Raw genomic sequence first — 19,189 nt, forward strand, 5'->3', positions numbered from 1 at the left:
AGCCTAATCATTCACCTCATAAATTGCCAAAATCTAATATATTTATATATATATATAAATGATTGAGCTCAGATTATTATATTTATCAGACGTCACTTTGTGGTTTGACCACGCAATTATAACATAGTTAAGTCCCTTAAACTAATGTGATGTTTTTCAATGCATCTAGATAGGAGTAGGTATTATAACTTAATAAACACTTCAAAAATCATTTACGTATTAGCCGCTTAACAATCACATAATGAGTAGAAATTAACTTTGTAGCTCACAAAAGGTAGCAAGCAATACTTCTTTCTCGATTTCTATTTATAAGAAAACAAGTACTAGTACTTCTTTTTTTCCCAATATCATGAAAAATATGTTAATTTAATTAGAAATTTTAGATATGGAAGTAGATGCCAATTTTTTTTTCCAGTAATATACCCTTAACTCTAGTTTGGTTCACTAGGAAAATCAACATTTTCCATGGAAATGGAAATGGAAACTCCATTTCCAATTGTTTGGTTGGCATGAAAATAATTTCTTGAGAACCTTTTCTTTTAACCAAAACTATGGAAATTTATTTCCTAACCTAAACTTATGGAAAACATGATTTTCCATTAGAAAATATTCTCACCCCCATTTTGTCCCTAGCAACCTTCTTCATCTTCCGTCGCCGGCCCGTCGTCCTTCCTCCTCCTTCAACGGCAACACTCCGGCAGCCATTCAACGGCAACACTCCCCCATGGATATGGATTTACAGGAAGATAATTCTCGCCGTGCTGGGCTGGGCTAAATAAAGAAAATCGGCGGAAAGAATCGAGATGGACACTGGGCTTGGGTGTTGTCAAGCCCAATGGCCCCCTATGCATTATTTTATATTTTTGTTGTTGTATCTTCTCTATTCTTTTAAAAAAAATTCATAAAACATGAATTGATTTTAAACGTTTTTTTACATACATGTCAGGTAAAAAATTAATTGTGAAATTATTATAAAATTTTTTATGACTTCAATATTTAAAATTTTAAGTCCCTTTTACACAGAAAGATTAGAGAATGTCTGTATCAATAATTAGTGGGCTGGGCTTTTGAATTAGTTGCACATGGGGCTTATTTTAATATCTGCAAATATTTTGGCAGTAAGAAAGAAGAGCCCCGGCGAATATTATTATTATTATTATTATTATTATTTATTAATGGTCTTATTTAAAGGTCAACGCCCGACGTTAGAAGCTACTACTATGGAGTATATGCATACGCTGGTTTGGCGGGAACAAGTTTATTTGGATAGGGCGAAAAAGAGAGGAAAATAAGAGAACATCAGGAGAGAGAACTCCTAAAACTGAACCTATGCCCAAAAAAAAACAAAAAGCATCTCCAGATCTTTCATAAATCATTTCAAATGTTCATGGATCAGTTCAAGAATTCTTCCAAATAATTCATCATCCCCTTTAAGATTCATGCCATAATTCCTAAAACCATGAAATTCCGAGGGTCACCACAGCATGTTCGAGTCTCTGATATTTACGTACAAGTTTTTTTAAAAAAAAAACAGAAGAAGAAGAAGAAGAAGAAACGTTTGCTTCCCTGGAAAAAAAAAAAAAAAATTGACAGGCCTAAGATTGCCCAAGTTTGCAAATTTTGATGATGATGCAGTCTAATCAATGAGTACTAAAGTCATAAGCTGGCTATGAAGCTAGTCATATAATACTGTCAACTTTTCACATATCATGAACTTCATTTCAGATAAGTTCAGTTTAACCTCTCGTACCAACAAATCCAGACATCAATCGTCTTCCATATAATACTTGCTGATCAAAACAAAGTAATATATACCTACATAGGAAATTCTTACCATGTAAGGTACTTGTGTACTGTTAATGTATTAGAATTGCATGGCTTCGCACGTTGCGTCTTTAACTAGACATATACCTGTGTGATGCATTGGTTGTTCTGGAATAATTACAAAATACTAGGAATGGTTCAATGATATACATGTGAATCTTGAATACTTTGATTTTCATCGGGCTATTAATTGAGTAATTGTCATCTCATTCGATGTACCAAATTCTGGTTGGGAAGAATTTGATTCCACTGAGAACTTGTTCAAATAGAAACCTGGTTGCCTAGGATTAGGCAAATCCATTTCACTTCCCAGCATTAGAACCACTGAGGACATGCTAGGCCTATCCTCTGGATGTTCGCCAACACATAATAGGCTGATGTGGATACAACGTAGGACTTCTGATGCAATGCATGAGTTTTCAACGTTCTTGTCAATCAGTTCCAAAGCCTTACCTTCTTTCCATTTTCTCCATGCCTAGAACACGGGCAAACTAGTGTCAGATTTAATATGGCTAAAAATATATAAGACAAGTATAACCAAGCGTATCTCAAGTTATTACTTGACCAATAAGGTTTTGGCTGTGGTTTGCATCATAAAACCCTCTATTTCTCTTGCCAGATATGATCTCCAGTAGCAAAATGCCAAAGCTGAAGACATCGGATTTTATTGAAAATACCCCATCAATGGCATATTCAGGTGCCATGTAGCCACTGTAAGACACAAGGGAAACAAAATACTGTGAACAAGGATACCGTAATGAAGAATATGGAGCTTAATTGCAAGTAAGACACTTACTAAGTCCCTACTACTCTGTTTGTGCTTCCTTCAATTTGGTCTCCCCCACAAGTTCTTGCCAATCCAAAATCAGATATCTTTGGGTTCAGCGCGTCATCAAGTAACACGTTACTTGCCTTGAGATCCCTATGAATGATTCTCAGTCTGGAATCTTGATGAAGATATAAAAGTCCTCGAGCAATACCACAAATAATGTGGTAGCGTTTAGACCAATCTAGAACCACACCTTTCGTATCATCTGTTTCATTTGGCATGAATGAATTATCTAAGTTTGCAAGTTTTTCAAACTTCAAGGATCCTAAGCTTTTAAGTGCACCAAAATCATTAAAGTACCATATCCAGAACCATTTGTTCTTAGTATAACAATTCCGTACCAAAAATGAAGGAGTCTAGGCTGCTATTAGACATGTATTCATAAACTAGCATATTTTCCTCTCCCTGAATGCAACATCCTAGAAGCTTTACAAGATTCCGGTGTTGGAGTTCTGCAACCAGTTTTACTTCATTCTTAAATTCAGTTATTCCTTGTCCTGAACTTTTTGAAAGCCTCTTCACAGCAATTTCTTGCCCATTTACCAATTTTCCCTGCACATCCAAATTTGTAATATGCTAAGATCATCTTTTCAGTATTAATACGACTTCATTTTTACAATTCTTATAGTGAAACACTAAATTTTACCCAATACACAGGTCCAAAACCACCTTCTCCTATTTTGTTGTTAATGGAGAAGTTACCAGTGGCAATGACAATAGTTGATAAGTCAAGCAATGGGAGATCCAAATCTTCAGAGTGTTTTCCATTGTTCTGATCTTGATCTACACTTTTAACTTTGTCTGACAAAATAGAAAAAGCTTTTAGCTTGGTTTCAAGCATAAGTAGTCAAGTAATACTTATTGTCATGGTCAAAATATACACATTACAAAAAAAAAAAAAGCCGAACCATATTGTGTACAAAGATAGATTTCAAACACATATATATTGGTATGCAGGGGAGTTACTTCATAATAGTCAAATTTCTGTAAAGAAACATAAAACAACGGGGGGAAAGTACATAATTCCTTGGGTTTTTACTATCACATGCTTGGGTACGATTCCGATGGGGGAAATTACTTTTGAAGAAGCAATGGTTTTGTACTGACATAAAAATATTTACATGTAATACTCGAGCAGAAGAATCTGATAGCAAAAGCATAAAGACATGAAACTAAACATTTTCCAAAAACTTTGTGGTGATCCCTTTACCATTATAGTTTTTGTAGACTCTGAGGATGCAACTGCACCCAAGTAAAAGCATCACCGAAGTTGCAATGGCAATGATGGCAATAGTTTTCTTTGTTAACTTCTTATGCCCTTGCTCTGCGTCTTCAGCTAATTGAATCAAACAAAAAGCTGAGATTAATACACAGTGAAGGTATTGAATGTTTCAAAAAGAAAATAAATACTTGGTGTACTGCTTACCTAATTCTGAAGAATTCATTCGAATATATAGATCCTGCCCACCATCTGCCATATGTCTAATATCAATTAGATCTCCAAACCATAAGGCACATCCCCTTCCTTTCCCTCTAATATCTGAATTTGCAAATGCCATGCAAGAACAGTTATTTAAGCACTTAGTTCTGCATTCTTCTAAGCCAATAGTCTGATTTAACCAAGTGTGGGTAGTATCTGGAAGTTTCAAGCCGCTCACTTTTAGAAACCCATCCTTTTGCTTGAATTTGCAGCTTAATGGTCTTTTGTGAACACAGCCTTGAGACCAGTCCATTGAGTTCCACATTTCTGGTGACTTAGGCCTGAACCCTTTTAAACATTGACAAACTGGAGAATCAGTAATGATACAATGCCCATTGGCTCCACATAGGCCATAGGCGTCACAGTAATCCCCTGGACGTGATGCATAAATCCTCCACTTTTGATCTGTTTCCACCCAGACATAACGATAACGAACATAACTGGTTTGGTTCATAACTAATATTGAAACTAAAGAGTTAGTTCTGAGAGTATAAGTGTAGTAGGCCTCATTCTGATCAAAGACAAAGTTGTAATCAAACAAAGAGTTAGGCTTTAGTTCTGGTGTACCACTTTGATACAAGCCATTCCAAGGTCCTGGTCTGTAATACTTCTTTTGTCCCTTGTTCATAACTGATTCAGGATAGTTATAGATCTCTATGCCCCAAGAAAAATCTCCTGAAGATGGATCTTCTGGGCTCTTCCATGCTGTGAGACGCCTATTCAGACCATTTCTGAGGTCCCACCCTATCTTCATACCTGGCAACATTGTATCAGATGGGTAATCAAAGCTTTGCCACAAATAGGCTTCTGGATTTGCATCTTCCTCGTCTTTCACCACAAGATTGCCAGAATCAAGAAGCTGAGCCACTGGTTTTCTTGCTTGTCTTTGAGGGGTTGTACACCAAACGACGGTGCCATTTTGGCTGAGGACTAGACTGCCTGTACTGTTTAACATTAGGATTCCGGAAGTTCCATTGATTGAGGTTTGGCGGTTTGCCACCCACACAATGGTTCTAACTGGGATCTTCTTGTACCACATTCCCAAATAACGTTTGCTAAAGCTTCCAGGACTGAAGAATCCCAGTTCAAAGGTTCCTCCTTGGGAAACTAAGGTCATGCCATCTGGGATGCTTTGAGATGCAGCAATGGAATCAGCTGCGAGGGAAACTCTTAGAGAAGGGCTTAGTATGTAAGTAAAGATGCATATGAAAGAAAGGATGCTCATAGAATTCTATCCTTCACGTTACTGTGATGTTTTGGTACAAATATAGAAAGCTTCAGTGTCTCCAAATGCAGAGAGTGAGTTGAAATATAGACGCCATAGTTTGATTCTTGTTCTGTTACTAACTTGGCTAAGTCAAAGTTAGGTCTTGACAATAGCACTTAAAACATGGGAACTTTTCATAATATGAACTGACCGGTTTGCTTCCTATGCAAAGTCTAGTTAACTTGTACATCAGTAGCAGTAGAATCCCATGTGTGATTTGGTGATGTTAGAATGAAAAAGGTTTTAAAACAAAGTGTGAAGTGCTTGCAGTCATTTACTATTAACTTTACTAACTTAAGGTCATTGATTTCATTTAATCTTTTCTAATAGTCACTTGAAGTTTTTGGCGTATCATCCAAGTCTTTATGGCCAAGACTGTGCAGAATAGTTATTGGCGGCCAAGTCATCAGATCATAATATTGGTGGTGCTAAATTCTCAGTCTCTGTTTGTAGAGCTGGTAATACATTAAATTTTAATGGCCTACCAACCTGCCAAGGTGCGGGCTACTCTAGCTTGCACCGCTTTGAACCCGCACCACCATGGGCTAGCCCACAGGGTGGCCCGCTTTTTTTTTTTTAAAAAAAAATTTCATGTAATTCCCAATTGTATTATACAATATAATTAAAATATTTTGATCCTCAAATTCTACATGAATAATTGAACATTGTCTTATTCATATAATTGCATATGTAATTAATTAAGCACTTTATATATTTGTGACTGTGTGTGTAGTTATATAAAGAACATCATCTATCTTTTATTTTTCATTGATTTGTTGCGTTACTATACAAGCCTTTATAAGATTAAATAAACATGTGGTACTTATATATATACATAAAATATCTACTTAATTAATTTGGATAAAACAACTGGTTAAATTAATTATTTATAAAAGAATATGCGTTATTTTTTTGTAAAATATCTTCTTAAATTATAAATTAATCTTCACATTATTTTACTATAACCCACTACCTAAATTCAAGATTCCAAGCCTAATTTTAACATTTCAAACTAAGCCCAACCCATACAATAATAATATTTTTTATTAAAAAAATATATTAAAGCGGTCTCTGCCAGCCCGCATCGCTTTAGGCCCGCACCACCTTGGGCTGGCTCGTATCCGTACCACCAGCCCGCTTTCCCACCTCTATCTATATGTGACTATTTCTTTTCTTGTTCAATCTACCATTAAAACTGATAATTCGCCCAAGTTTTTGTTCCCTCTTTCATTTTTTTCCAGAACACAAGTAAGTTTATGGTTCCTGATGAAAAATGTGCTTGCAATAAGAGAAACCATACTTCATAATTTGATTGTCGGGCTCCTCCATGTTTAGTTTTAAAAAAAAATATTAGGTGTTGACAATAAAACATTATGATGACCCAAGCACCCCAAAAAAAATTGACTATTTTGCTTGTAATGCAAAGTGTAATCAAGTTTGAAATCAGTAGCAGTAGGATCATAGTGTGATTTGATGTTTGTAGACATGGTACAGAGAAGATCATTATTGATTAGAAAGGAAGTGGAGCCCATTCCCATCTTTTTTCTCTTCAAAGTTGTGCATGAACATGACACATTTTCTTTTTTTGAAGCTGTTTCTGAGCGACTCCCTGTGAAATGTGATGCATGATAATATTGGGTGGAATTTTCAAAGCTATGAATTTGACAGTGCCTCAAGACAAAATTATCTTCATGCACTCTACTTTTGCATTAGATATGATAATATGAAATCTTTCTACCCACGGTTGTTGTTGTGATATGTCCTTAATATAAAAACTTATTTGTGTAGGTAAAAAATTTAATTTAATTAATTATTTATAACATATATGAGTTGATTTTTCTTATAAGCACCCTTTTTAATCATAACTACCCTAAGATGAATACTCCTGAACATGTGTAATACAAATTTGAGAGGATGAAGTCGATTGAGATCTTATATTTAGAATTAAATTCAATCTCTGACTATCTCTTTTATTAAGAATTAGAGATTGTACTATTGTTAAATGTTTTTCTGTTATATTCAAGTTTAAGTGAGTTGGGTTCTGAGAACTTACTAAGGTTATGGCTAACTCTAGATTCAAAGTGCTTACAGAAATACTTAAAATCGCCTACCAGTAAAGTCCTTAAATCAGCATCAAGATTTAAACTCATGACCTTGTATGTTATAAATTGAGTCCTTGCCAACTACACCGACTTTTATTGGTAGCGTTGTGAAGTTATAATTCAACGGTTTTTGTTTAAATAGGGATGACTCTCCCAACATTATGTTTTTCATTCATAATCCATAGTATCATGTTCCATCCCCTCTCTTGAAACACCATTGATTTTGTTTTTTAAACTCTTCTCTTGAATAATCAATTATTTTTTCTGAAAAGAATTTTTATTTTTATTTCTTTTGTCCCAGAATAGACCAGTTATGAGAAGTGAAGTCTAGTTTGGAATTGGAGTATCTGATGATACATTGTGGAACACGAACTGGGCTGGAAGTAGCTTAAAAATAGTACCTCTCCTTGGATATTTTACATTTTATATTGCTATATTAATACACCCGTAGTATTTTTACTAATCCACCTTATTTATAAATTACTTATATTTATATGTAAATATAGTACCTTTTGCAATACTCCAATTTGGTCCTTAATCAATGCTCCATTTTCCCTGGTCAATGAAAAGGATTATATATAGTAAATTTATGCGGTTATTTTAGGAAAAGCATCAAATATCTTTGACACATTAATTAATTGCAAATAATTGATTTAAATTTTTAAAGTTTAGAAAAATTAGATTTTAAAAAAATCTTATATTTTGGATGGAAGAAAATACTATTCTGAAAAACCAATTAAACTTAATTTTAATGCTTAAGATAAGAGTGTGGATTTCTCGTTATTTCGACTGAACGTAGTAGGTGTAATATTTAAGACATAGGTCATATGTAGAATAAAGACACCTACCCACTAAGCACTAGCGTGCCCTAACAATGAAGGCATTAGGAGATCACTGTGACACACAGATTTTGGCTCTTATTGTCCCCAAAAAGCGCCAACCAGAATTAAACCTCTACTTAGTTATTATTCCATCCCTTTTCATACGACATTATATTAAGGGGAAATGACAAAAATAAAATAAAAATTACTAAATCTCAAATCAGATTTGATAATAATACTTTATTTAGTGTTGACAATAATAAATTTATAAATGAAAACAAATTTTTGTCCACATTTCTGAATTGACATTTAGTAATTTTTAGTGTTTTTTTATCATTTTTTCTTATATTGACTTTTTGTTATAATTTTCTCCTTTTATTTCTAGTCAATGCTAATATAGAAAAATGTGATTTTTTTAAAAAATATGTATTTTTATATAAGAAAAACAATTTTATTCAAACAAGGTAAAAAGATTAGGATAGGAGATGAGGTAGTGTGGGAGAGATGTCCCCATTGTGCCCGTATCCAAGCCAGCTCCTCTCCATGTTATCCTGGGACCCAGTGATCCTCTCCTGGATTCCACATATATTTTACCATTCTTTAAAAAAAAAAAAAAAAAAAACTGGCACTGTCTTTTAGATTTTGTCTAAATTCACTTTTTATAAATCCTTTCATATTGCTTTCAAGTCCCTATTCAGACTTTTGTGTTAATTGCTGTTTTTTTGCATATAATAAGGTTTCGTATAAAACTATATTATATTTAATAAAAATGTGGTATACAGATTTAATGAATCACAATAGGAAGAGATAACATGTTATTAAGAAAAATCTTCTCTAATATAATCAAAGTAGGTTTGGTTAATACGCTTTAAAACTTTAGATTATTGACATATGAACATTGCCTTTTATGACGTGTGTGCACGCACCATTGACACCAAATTGTTTTAATTTCCTTTTTTTTTAGAAAAAGTTCAAAAGTGTTTATAACAAAAGCTAATGACAGTAAATAAGTGATGTTACAGACAATTTACCTATCATATTTCAGATGAGCCAACATCTATATTTTTTTATAAATATAAAACTTTATATTTATTACACATATTATAGGAATGGGAGATCCAATCTGACAATTCACCCAAGTTTTTGTTCCCTTTTTTTTTTTCCAGAAACAAATAAGTTTATGGTTCCTGATGCAAAATGTGCTTGCAATACGAGAAACCATACTTCATAATTTGATTGTCGGGTTCCTCTAGGTTTAGTTAAAAAAGAATTAGGTGTTGACAATAAAACATTATGATGACTTAAGCCCTGCAAAAAAAAATTGACTATTTTGCTTGTAATGCAAAGTGCAATCAAGTTTGAAATCAGTAGCAGTAGAATCATAGAGTGATTTGATGTTTGTAGACGTGGTACAGAGAAGATCAAGGAAGTGGAGCCCAATACCATCTTTTTTTCTCTTCAACGCCGTGCATGAACATGATACATTTTCTTCCTTTGAAAATTCCCTGTGAAATGTGATGCATGATACTATTGGGTGGAATTTTCAAAGACAAAGCTATTAATTTGACAGTGCTTCGAGGCAAAATTGTCTTCATGCACTCTACTTTTACATTAGATAAAATAATATGAAATTTTTAAAAACTTTTTTGAGTAGATCAAGAAAATTAATTAAGTTAGTTATTTATAATACATATGAGTTCATTTTTCCTATAAACATCCTTTTTTAATCATGACTACTCTTGTATGAATACCCCTTGACATATGCAATACAAACTCGGATGACAACATAGATTGAAATTTTATATCTAAGATAAAGTTTAATCGTTAACTAACTCTTATATTAAAAATTGAAAATTGTAGTATTGTTAGGTGTTTTTTTTGTTACATACAAGTTTAAGTGAGTTGGGTATTAAGAACTTACTAGAGCTATAGCATACCTTCACATTCAAAGAGTACTTACAGAAGTATGTAAAATTGCGCACCAATAAAGTCCTCAAATCAGTAACAGGATTTGAATTCATGATCTTGTGGATTATAAAATGAGTCCTTACCAACTGTATCAACTCTTATTGGTAGTATTGTTAGGTTATAATTCGACAATGTTGGTTTAAATAGGGATGACTCTCCCAACATTATATTTTTCATTCATAATCCATAACCTTAATCAAGGAATATCATGTTCTATTCCCTCTCCTCAAACACCATTGATTTTTTTCAGGTTAAAAAAAAACCATTGATTTTGTTTTTTAATGACTCTTCTCTTGAATACTCAATTATTTTTTCTGAAAACAATGTTTTTGGCCCAAAATAGACCAGTTGTGAGGAGTGCAGTGTTATTTGGAATTGGAGCATCTGATGACATACTGCGGAACACGAACTGGGCTGGAAGTAGCCCATTAGTGACGCCAAGATCATAATGATGCCAACCCAATATCTTGATTATTTCAATGTTGCATTGTTTATAGCTTAAAAATAGTACTTCTCCTCAGATATTTTACATTTTATATTTCTATATTAATACTAAATTTATTTAATGACACCCATATACACACGTTAATTTATTCATAAATTATTATATGTCAAAATATGTATTCTTTAATAATCCACCTTATTTATAAATTCATTTATATTTATATATAAATCTAGTACCCTTTTCAATACTCCAATTTGGTCATGGTCCATTTTTCCTAGTTAATGAAAAGGATTATTTATAGTAAATTAATTGTTCGGTTATTTTAGGAAAAGCATCGCAAATCTTTACCACATTAATTAATTGCAAATGGTTGGTTTAAATTTTTAAAATTTTTATAAATTAGATTTTAAAGAGGTCTTGTATCTTGGATGGAAGAAAGTGAATTCATTTTAATGCTTAAGACAAAGGTCATATATAGAATAAAGACACCTACCCACCAAGCACTAGTGTGCCCTAATAATGAAGGCATTAGGAGATCACTGTGACACAGAGATTTTGGCTCTGATTGTCCCCAAAGTGCCAACCAGAATTAAACCTCTACTTAGTTATTATTCCCCCTATTTATGAGCTACTCTGAAGAGGGGTTTTATCGTCTTTTTCACAGGACATTATATTAATTTTTTATCATAATTTTCTCCTTTTATTTCTAGTCAATGCTAATATAGGAAAATATGGATTTTTATATTAAAAAAACAATTTTGTTCAAACCCAATAAAAAGATTAGGATAGGAGATGAGGCAGTGTGGGAGAGATGTCCCCCGTTAGGCCTATATCCAAGCTAGTTCCCCTCCATGTTATCCTGGGGCCCAGTAATCCTCTCCCGGATCCACATATATTTTACCATTCTTTGAGGGGGGGAAAAAAAAAACCTGGCACTATCATTTAGATTTTGTTTTAATTTCTTTTTTTAAAAAAAGTTCAAAAGTGTTTATAACGAAAGGTAATGATTAAATAAGTGATGTTACAAACAATTTAAGATAAACCAACACCTATATTTTTTATAAATATAAAACTTTATATTTATTACACATATTAGAGGAAAATTTAATGGTATAGTTTTCAACACAAATAATTAAAAAATATTTTAATTAAACCAACGCACATTTTTGGATTAAATATTTTACTATAATTTCATAAATTTATATAAACCAATTTTCTAATTCATACATGTAGAATCGGATGAAATGTGGACTGTGGAAGATGATATGATTTGGAGAAAGAAAATGTGTTAAAAAAAATCTTTTTTTTCAAACATGAGGACAAATCTTCTTTATGTGTGGATATCTAAATATTTTTTATATAATAAATTCTTCATTAAATTTCACAACGCCACCGGTTTGGATATACCTATGTTGACAATGATGGTGAAGATAATATTGATGATACTTTATACTATCCACACATTCATGTCCCCGCGATATTTTTTTTTTAAAATATATATCCACACTTTTTAATGGATTTAGTTTCTTTTTTTTTTCTATTCATCCTTCCAAATACATGTTTTGATGATTTAAATATTAGAAAAATAAATAAAAATGTTATATATGTAAAGTCTTGGCTTTCTTATTAATATCTTTTCTTTAATATGAAAACTGGTTTCTAAAAATTAGATTACGTTTAAATTAATTCGAGTCGACCAAATTGAATCATAGAGGACTTTTTTTTTCTTGTTATAACTTGAATATAAAATCTTGCTAGTATTTAAAAAAAAAAAAACAAAGAAAAAAACAGAGGTGATGGGTTTATGGTCCCATGAAGGGGGACCTGAATTCCTGCATGATTTACACGTGGGCCAAACGCAACGAGCACCATGACGTGACGCCCACTGCCATTTCATTGATCTCTTCTTTTTCGGCCTTGATTAACCTTAATATCTCCGACTGCATTTCTTTTTTCAAAGATTAAAAAATATACCCTTCCGATCTTGTATATATTTCAGGCCCCAGAAAATCCCTTACATTCTATAAGATATAAATACCTGAAATATATATAAGATTAAAAAAACAGCTAAAATTAGTTAAGGTCAATAAATACATAAAAAATACTACTTTCTGTTCTAATTATAAGAGCTAGTTGACTAATTTGAGGAGATTAAGAAAAGAAGTTAAGTTAGTTATTTATAATAAATAGGTATTGTCTTTCCTAAAATATCATTGCTAATCAAATGTATTGGCTAGAACTACTATTGTTAGAAGGACTACCTTGAGAAAAATGTATAAATATGAGAGATAAAGTGGATTATGATCTTATATTTAGGACCAAAATAAAAGTCAAACAAGGTCTTATATTAAGAACCAGAGATAGTATATTTTTAAAAATATAGCATTATTTAGAGAATGTGAATAAGAGAGAATGAGTTGAAAAAAAAAAATTCTCAAAAGAATACCTCTAAAATTTCAAAATTTTAAATTAGAAATGACTATAAAAATATATTGTCGTTTACTTTTCAAATATTATCAGTTATTATTAAAGTGTAGTAAATAAGACTGACCTGAAATTTTGAAATTCAAATGTTTTTTTTTAAGGATTCTCCAGCTCAAAAAAGAAGAGAATAAAATATCATTCTTGGCTAAAGTGTAAAAATAAAAAAAGTAAACTAAAACTTTTAGACATGTACAAAGTATAACTTATAAAAGGACTAGGAATATTAAAATTTTTATTAAAAATTAGATAAATTCAAATTGAAACTTATAAAATGGATCATATTCCTTCTTAAATTTAAAGCTTATAAATAAGATGAGAGGGAGCAGTTTTTTTTTCCCTAAATTATGTCTTTCACATTAATGTTTTCATCAAAAGGTTGGGAAAAAACTTTTATTAGAAGAGGCGTGTTTTAAAAAAAAAGACATAAATCCCATATGTCCCGTTTGGTAAAAAGTATTAAAAATGAGAGATATGGATTGTGATTGCCATTAAAAAAATTATTAAAATAATATTTAGCATAACTAATTGCTTGTTGCATAGGACTAGACAAACCCATAGAGGTAGGATTAGAGAATGCCACTTCTTCTTATGGTATTCTCGTATCCCATATATATGGTTTTGACTAATCCCATGTAACAAATAATCTCTTATATTAAACGCTCTTTTAATAGATTTTTTCAATCTCAATCTCAATCCCTCCAATGCTTCCTACCAAACACAACCATGATGTTTTACATAACAATTACAAATAACTATTTTTTTATTTTTACAAATACTTTAAAATAATTTATTTAATTTTTTAACTGCTCCAAATTAACCAACTGAGTTTCATATTAAGCATATGAGATAGTACAATATTAATATTAAATGATATCTTTTTTAAAATATTCTTGAAAAGAACTTAAAGCTACTAAATTAATTATGACTTACTATTTTCTCACGCGTATTTTTGGACCCCAGCTACTTTTATTCATGGTGCTCAACTGCTTATTGATATGTGTCCGTCAATCGACATGAGGCTTATCTCCCTCGGATCCTAACCGTCAAGTTTTATTTTAGGTGTAAGTACAATATCTCATTTTTGTTTACATGGATCCACTTTATTTTTATATTTATCTATCTTTTTTTTAATGTAATTTTATGTCTAATTATAATAATTAACTAAATTAATTAATTTTTATTATTCATACAAATTAATTAATTAGTTTCTATATTTAGAATTAGAAGAGTATTTGACAATAGAGATTAGAGAGTAAAGTTTAGGTTATGTAATTTTTTTGCGATATGGAGTTCAAAACAAAAACAACTTTTTTCAACCATCTTTAAAAATTTCTACTTTAGAATTGTAAACTTAAAACTATCTAAAATAAATTTAGATAATTTAGATTTTATCATAATGCAGTTTTTTTGGTGGTGCGCGCGAACTACCTGCAAAAATCAAACCCACAATCTCATGTTGATTCAAATTACTCTCAACAAAGATTATTAATTAGAAGAGTTTGGTTAATTAATAAAAAATTATATAATTAGTTACGAATATTAAGTTAAAAATTAATATTTTAAACAAAATATATTGCATGATCAAACATGCAAAATGTTTTACAATAACAGCAGGTAATATTTATTACTGTGGCAATCCTTTATTTATTATTTAATCATTATGCCCATCCTCCCACCCTTCTTCCTGCTTGTTGCTTTGTGTTTTTACTGGGATATTGTTGTGTTGACCAAAAGGCCCTTTTCTTCTTAACCATGGTTAAATTGAGCTCCTTTAATTGATCATTATTATGTGTTGCTTTTGTAAACATTATCTTATGATCATTGTGTTCCTAATTAATTGCTACAACTTTAGCCCTGGGGATCATCATCACCATGATATCTGATTTCCAATTACCATCGTGCCCTCTCACTCACCGCCCCCATACGCCTACCCATTGGACCACATTTTCCTGTAACATAATAAATACTATATAATATTTCCACATAATTATTGTTGTTTTTTTATTTTTATGATTTTGACTGTACTTTATACTATATTTCTTTACTAGACATGTCACATTATGGCATTGCTGTATTGGACCGTGATATCAATTAATTAAGTTCCCTTTTTTGTGGCTGGATACTTACATTTGTGTGTGTGTGTATATATATATTAAAAGAGATAAGAATGAAATGCATATATTTTTAAAAAATTATATTCATAATCTAAATTTTATTGCTTTTTTAAAAAAAACTGATCCTTTATTAATTTGTCTCGATTCATAGTTAGAAGATTAGTTTAATTATGCCTTCTATTTTTTTTAAAATACGATGAACTAAGGAATAAATATAAAATTTGTAAATCGAACTCTTCAGAACAATTTAAACAATAATATGAATTTGTATATATTTTTGTTGAACTTTTTAATAAATTAGTAAAATAATGATTGGACTGGCTGGCATTAGAATAATAATGATAAATTGGATCTGTTTGTGCACATCCTTATAATATATTTCTTTAAGTTAAAGCAATTTATTCTGTGATATTAATCCAGGGAAATTAATAAACATAGCATAAGATTTAGAAAAGATGACAAAAAAAAAACTGAAAATTACTAAATCCCAAATTATGTTTGATAACAACACTTTATTTAATATTAACAATACTGAATCTGCAAATAATAACAAATTTTTGTTAACATTCATTACTTGACATTTGGTAAGTTTTAGCTTCTTTTTTGTCATTTTTTCTAAGATTTAAGCTAGCTTTTAATTAGTCGGTAACCACTTAGTATTAACAGACTTCTTCCACTGTTCGAACTCAATTACATTACAAACCTAGATTAATTTCGAAGTTATTTTGATGTGGAATATACAAGTTAATGGTAATTAATTAAATTCATAAGAAGATATTATACGTAGAATCATTTTGCTTTTACTTTAGGAGAAGGGAACTTAATTAGCACAGACATTGTAATTAGTTTAGTGTAAACCAAGCTTGGAACTTTCAAGTAGATAAATTAAAACACACATCAAGCAAGGAACCAACAACTACGTTAATAATAACCATAAACGCAAACCAACAAACATCAAAGACCCACCATTTTTTTTTTCATGGAGCTGGCAAAGAAAAAAGACATTTTTATGGAAAAGCACAAAATTGCATTTCCTTATAAAACTACAGAATTAATTTATTATTCCTTAAAACAAAATTAATTACTTTCAAAGTACAATGTATATGTACATGTGTGTGTGCTCCTGTGTTCTATATAAAGGTTGTTTTAAACTTGTTACCATGTATAAATGAAAATATCTAGAAAATAAGATTTTAATTTAAGATATGAATAGTGGCCTTGGCTAGCGTGGATAGTAATTAATTTCTACAACGTTCGAAAATTTTAGTTACTTTATGTAACTTTGAATATCATTTTCTCTTATTTTTAAATTGTCAAACACTTTAAGTAAACATGTAGAAGTGTATGATTTCAATAATTAGGTACATTATTTTTATAATTCAATATTGTATGAATAAGTATTTTTAAAAAAATTGTTTTTATCAAATCATTTTTATTCGTTAATCATATTAGATTTTAACTAATCCCAATTGAGTAGGAAAGAACACATAAGGTGACAAACTCACCCAATAAATATTCCATATGGTTGCATGCCTGCAAGTTAAGTTAGCATAACCTTATTTTCAATTTTTTAAATAAAATTTATATTTTTATTAAAATAATTGATAATTAAATATAGAAAATCATCAATATAAAAATAACTTTTTTAAGCACCAAAATAATTCTGTTTGGAGCTGTATAAATAGACAAAAGGTCACCAACTCAAGGGCAGTATGGTAAATTCAGGACTGTATAACCTATTCTTAAAATAGTCTTTTCTATTTTCCGGCTTCTCTCACAGCGCAAAAGAAACTTCCCTTAAACCCTCCTCCTTGATCCTCCACATGTGCCTCTCTCTTTTTGGTGTAAGAAACCATGGCCTTCTTTAACACCATCCTCCTCCTCCTCCTCTCACTCTTCCTTCTTCTCCCTGTCCCCTCTCTCTCTTCCCCACTCTCTCTCTCCTCCTCCTCCTCCTCCTCCTCCATTCATGACCTGCTTCGCTCAAAAGGCTTGCCGGCCGGACTCTTGCCCGATGATGTCAAATCCTACAAGTTGTCGGAAAACGGCTTATTGGAGGTTTTTCTCGACGGGCCTTGCTTGACGAAATACGAGAACAGAGTATTCTTTGACAGCGTCGTGAGAGCTAATCTCACGTATGGTAGTCTCATCGGAGTCGAAGGCCTGTCTCAGGAAGAGCTATTTCTATGGCTTCCCGTCAAGGATATCATCGTCGATGACCCCACATCTGGGTTGATACTGTTCGACATTGGGGTCGCTCACAAGCAGCTCTCTCTCTCACTCTTCGAAGATCCGCCTCACTGCAAGCCCCAAGGTAATTCGGATCAAACCAGCTAGCTAGCTCCTTCTAATTCTCCGGATCGGTTTTTAATTCTTGTGATGAAGTGAGATCTGTTTCTTGATGTAATTGAGCTTGCTTTGCTTTTTTGATCTTTCTTCTTGTTTTGTTTTTTCTGTTTTGCTTGTCTGTTTGGTTCATTTATCTTTATTTGCTTTTCTGAGTTTGGGGACACATCACGTGGCGCTTTGTATTTTGATGATTATTTTGTGTTGTTTTGTGTGTACGAAACAACTTTTTGAAGGGCGTTATGGCCTGTTCTGATGTCTGAGTGCTTCAGTAAATTCATGATTCTGTTTCTGAAACAAAATTGCATACAAACAATAATAGTTCATTTGCTCATAATATCTACCCCTCTGGATCGCTTTCCCACCCAATTCTTCTGTTCTACTCTCAAAAATATTAACAAAACAGGATGACAGAAAATGTGTGTGTGAGAGTAGGGGAGAGGGAGAGAGATTCAGTAGGACTTTTTCATCTTCAGATTTCAATAATTATTCTGCAAAATCATACGGAGCACAGTTTCTTCATTTCAATGATCTTTTTCCAGGTACTGGTGCGTGTCAGAGAATTTTTGTACTTGAAACATCTGATTTGGATGCGATCTTGTTAGAATTTTTCACACTTACTGTTAGTGGAAAGAGGGGTGTTTAAAAATTTTCAAGGACGATGGGTTCAAAATAAGAGAGGGTTAAGTTAATTGGTTGATATATATGGTTGTTTCTTTCATTCGCCATGTTCTTCAACTTTTGGCCTGCACTTCTCGGAGGCATGTCAGATCAGAGAAAAGCCACACTCCTTTTTCTCAGTGATCCTTTTCTTTGTGGTCGTAATGTTTGAGGTTGAGGCTAATTCTGATTCTGTGGGCTGTGCAGGTGGTTTGAAACTGAAGAAGCATGTGAGGAAGGAGAGAGGATTCGAGGCTATGAGATAGAAAACAAATAAAGAAAAAACAGAGAGATGCCACCCTGTTTTCAACAGGGCTTTCCTTATTATTGTATTTTCTCTGTCATCATGTTCATATTTATATATAAATATATAAATGTTTTTATATGATCTTAATTAGCTCTGCAATTATAGTCATATGAGTAGGCTTTTCTAGAGTTAGAGAGGTTTGTTTGGTGAGAGGGAGAGGGAGAGATTGTAAAGAAAAGAATTGGTGGGGAAGATGATGAAGAACCTGGGAATTGAATCTGCTTTGTCATAATCATCAAATTTATAACTTCTAAATCTTCCAACTTTTTTTCTTTTGCTTGTTCCCTTGTTCTTGTTCTGGTCTGATGTGTTGGAACTTTGAAGATAACAAGTGCCAAAGCAAGGGATCAAAATCCAGCTGGGTTATATATTTATATATATGTTTAGACTAAATTAAGCAATGATTAAGGCTGCTTGGGAAAATGGAAGAAGAGTGATATTAGGAATCTGCTGATTATTACTCTCTCCGTTCCTTATTATAAGAGACATTTGATACTCATGGCATGTTCCCATATATAAGAGACATTAAAAGTTCTCTATTT

The 19,189-nt window shown here is 32.0% G+C and overlaps 2 protein-coding genes across 2 annotated transcripts; one reads left to right on the forward strand and one right to left on the reverse strand.

Annotated features, from left to right (window-relative positions):
* Positions 1-1,778: 1,778 nt before the first annotated feature.
* On the reverse strand, positions 1,779-5,358 carry LOC114762359 (G-type lectin S-receptor-like serine/threonine-protein kinase At4g27290). The gene is made up of 7 exons (XM_028951823.1): positions 4,080-5,358; positions 3,864-3,989; positions 3,300-3,454; positions 2,995-3,205; positions 2,621-2,858; positions 2,385-2,535; positions 1,779-2,299 (listed from the first exon to the last, which is right to left on the reverse strand). Exons 1-7 carry the CDS (start codon positions 5,356-5,358, stop codon positions 2,000-2,002), a joined length of 2,460 nt encoding a protein of 819 aa, XP_028807656.1. The 3' UTR covers positions 1,779-1,999.
* Positions 5,359-17,125: 11,767 nt separating this feature from the next.
* LOC114762355 (uncharacterized) lies at positions 17,126-18,931 on the forward strand. The gene is made up of 2 exons (XM_028951821.1): positions 17,126-17,648; positions 18,548-18,931. The coding sequence occupies exons 1-2, from the start codon at positions 17,189-17,191 to the stop codon at positions 18,604-18,606; spliced, it is 519 nt and encodes a 172-aa protein (XP_028807654.1). The 5' UTR covers positions 17,126-17,188; the 3' UTR covers positions 18,607-18,931.
* The last annotated feature ends 258 nt before the right edge of the window (positions 18,932-19,189 follow it).

Source organism: Neltuma alba, unplaced genomic scaffold (genome assembly GCF_004799145.2).
Source record: "Neltuma alba isolate B1F8T4 unplaced genomic scaffold, ASM479914v2 tig00011213_pilon, whole genome shotgun sequence".
In the NCBI taxonomy this organism is placed as follows: domain Eukaryota; kingdom Viridiplantae; phylum Streptophyta; class Magnoliopsida; order Fabales; family Fabaceae; genus Neltuma; species Neltuma alba.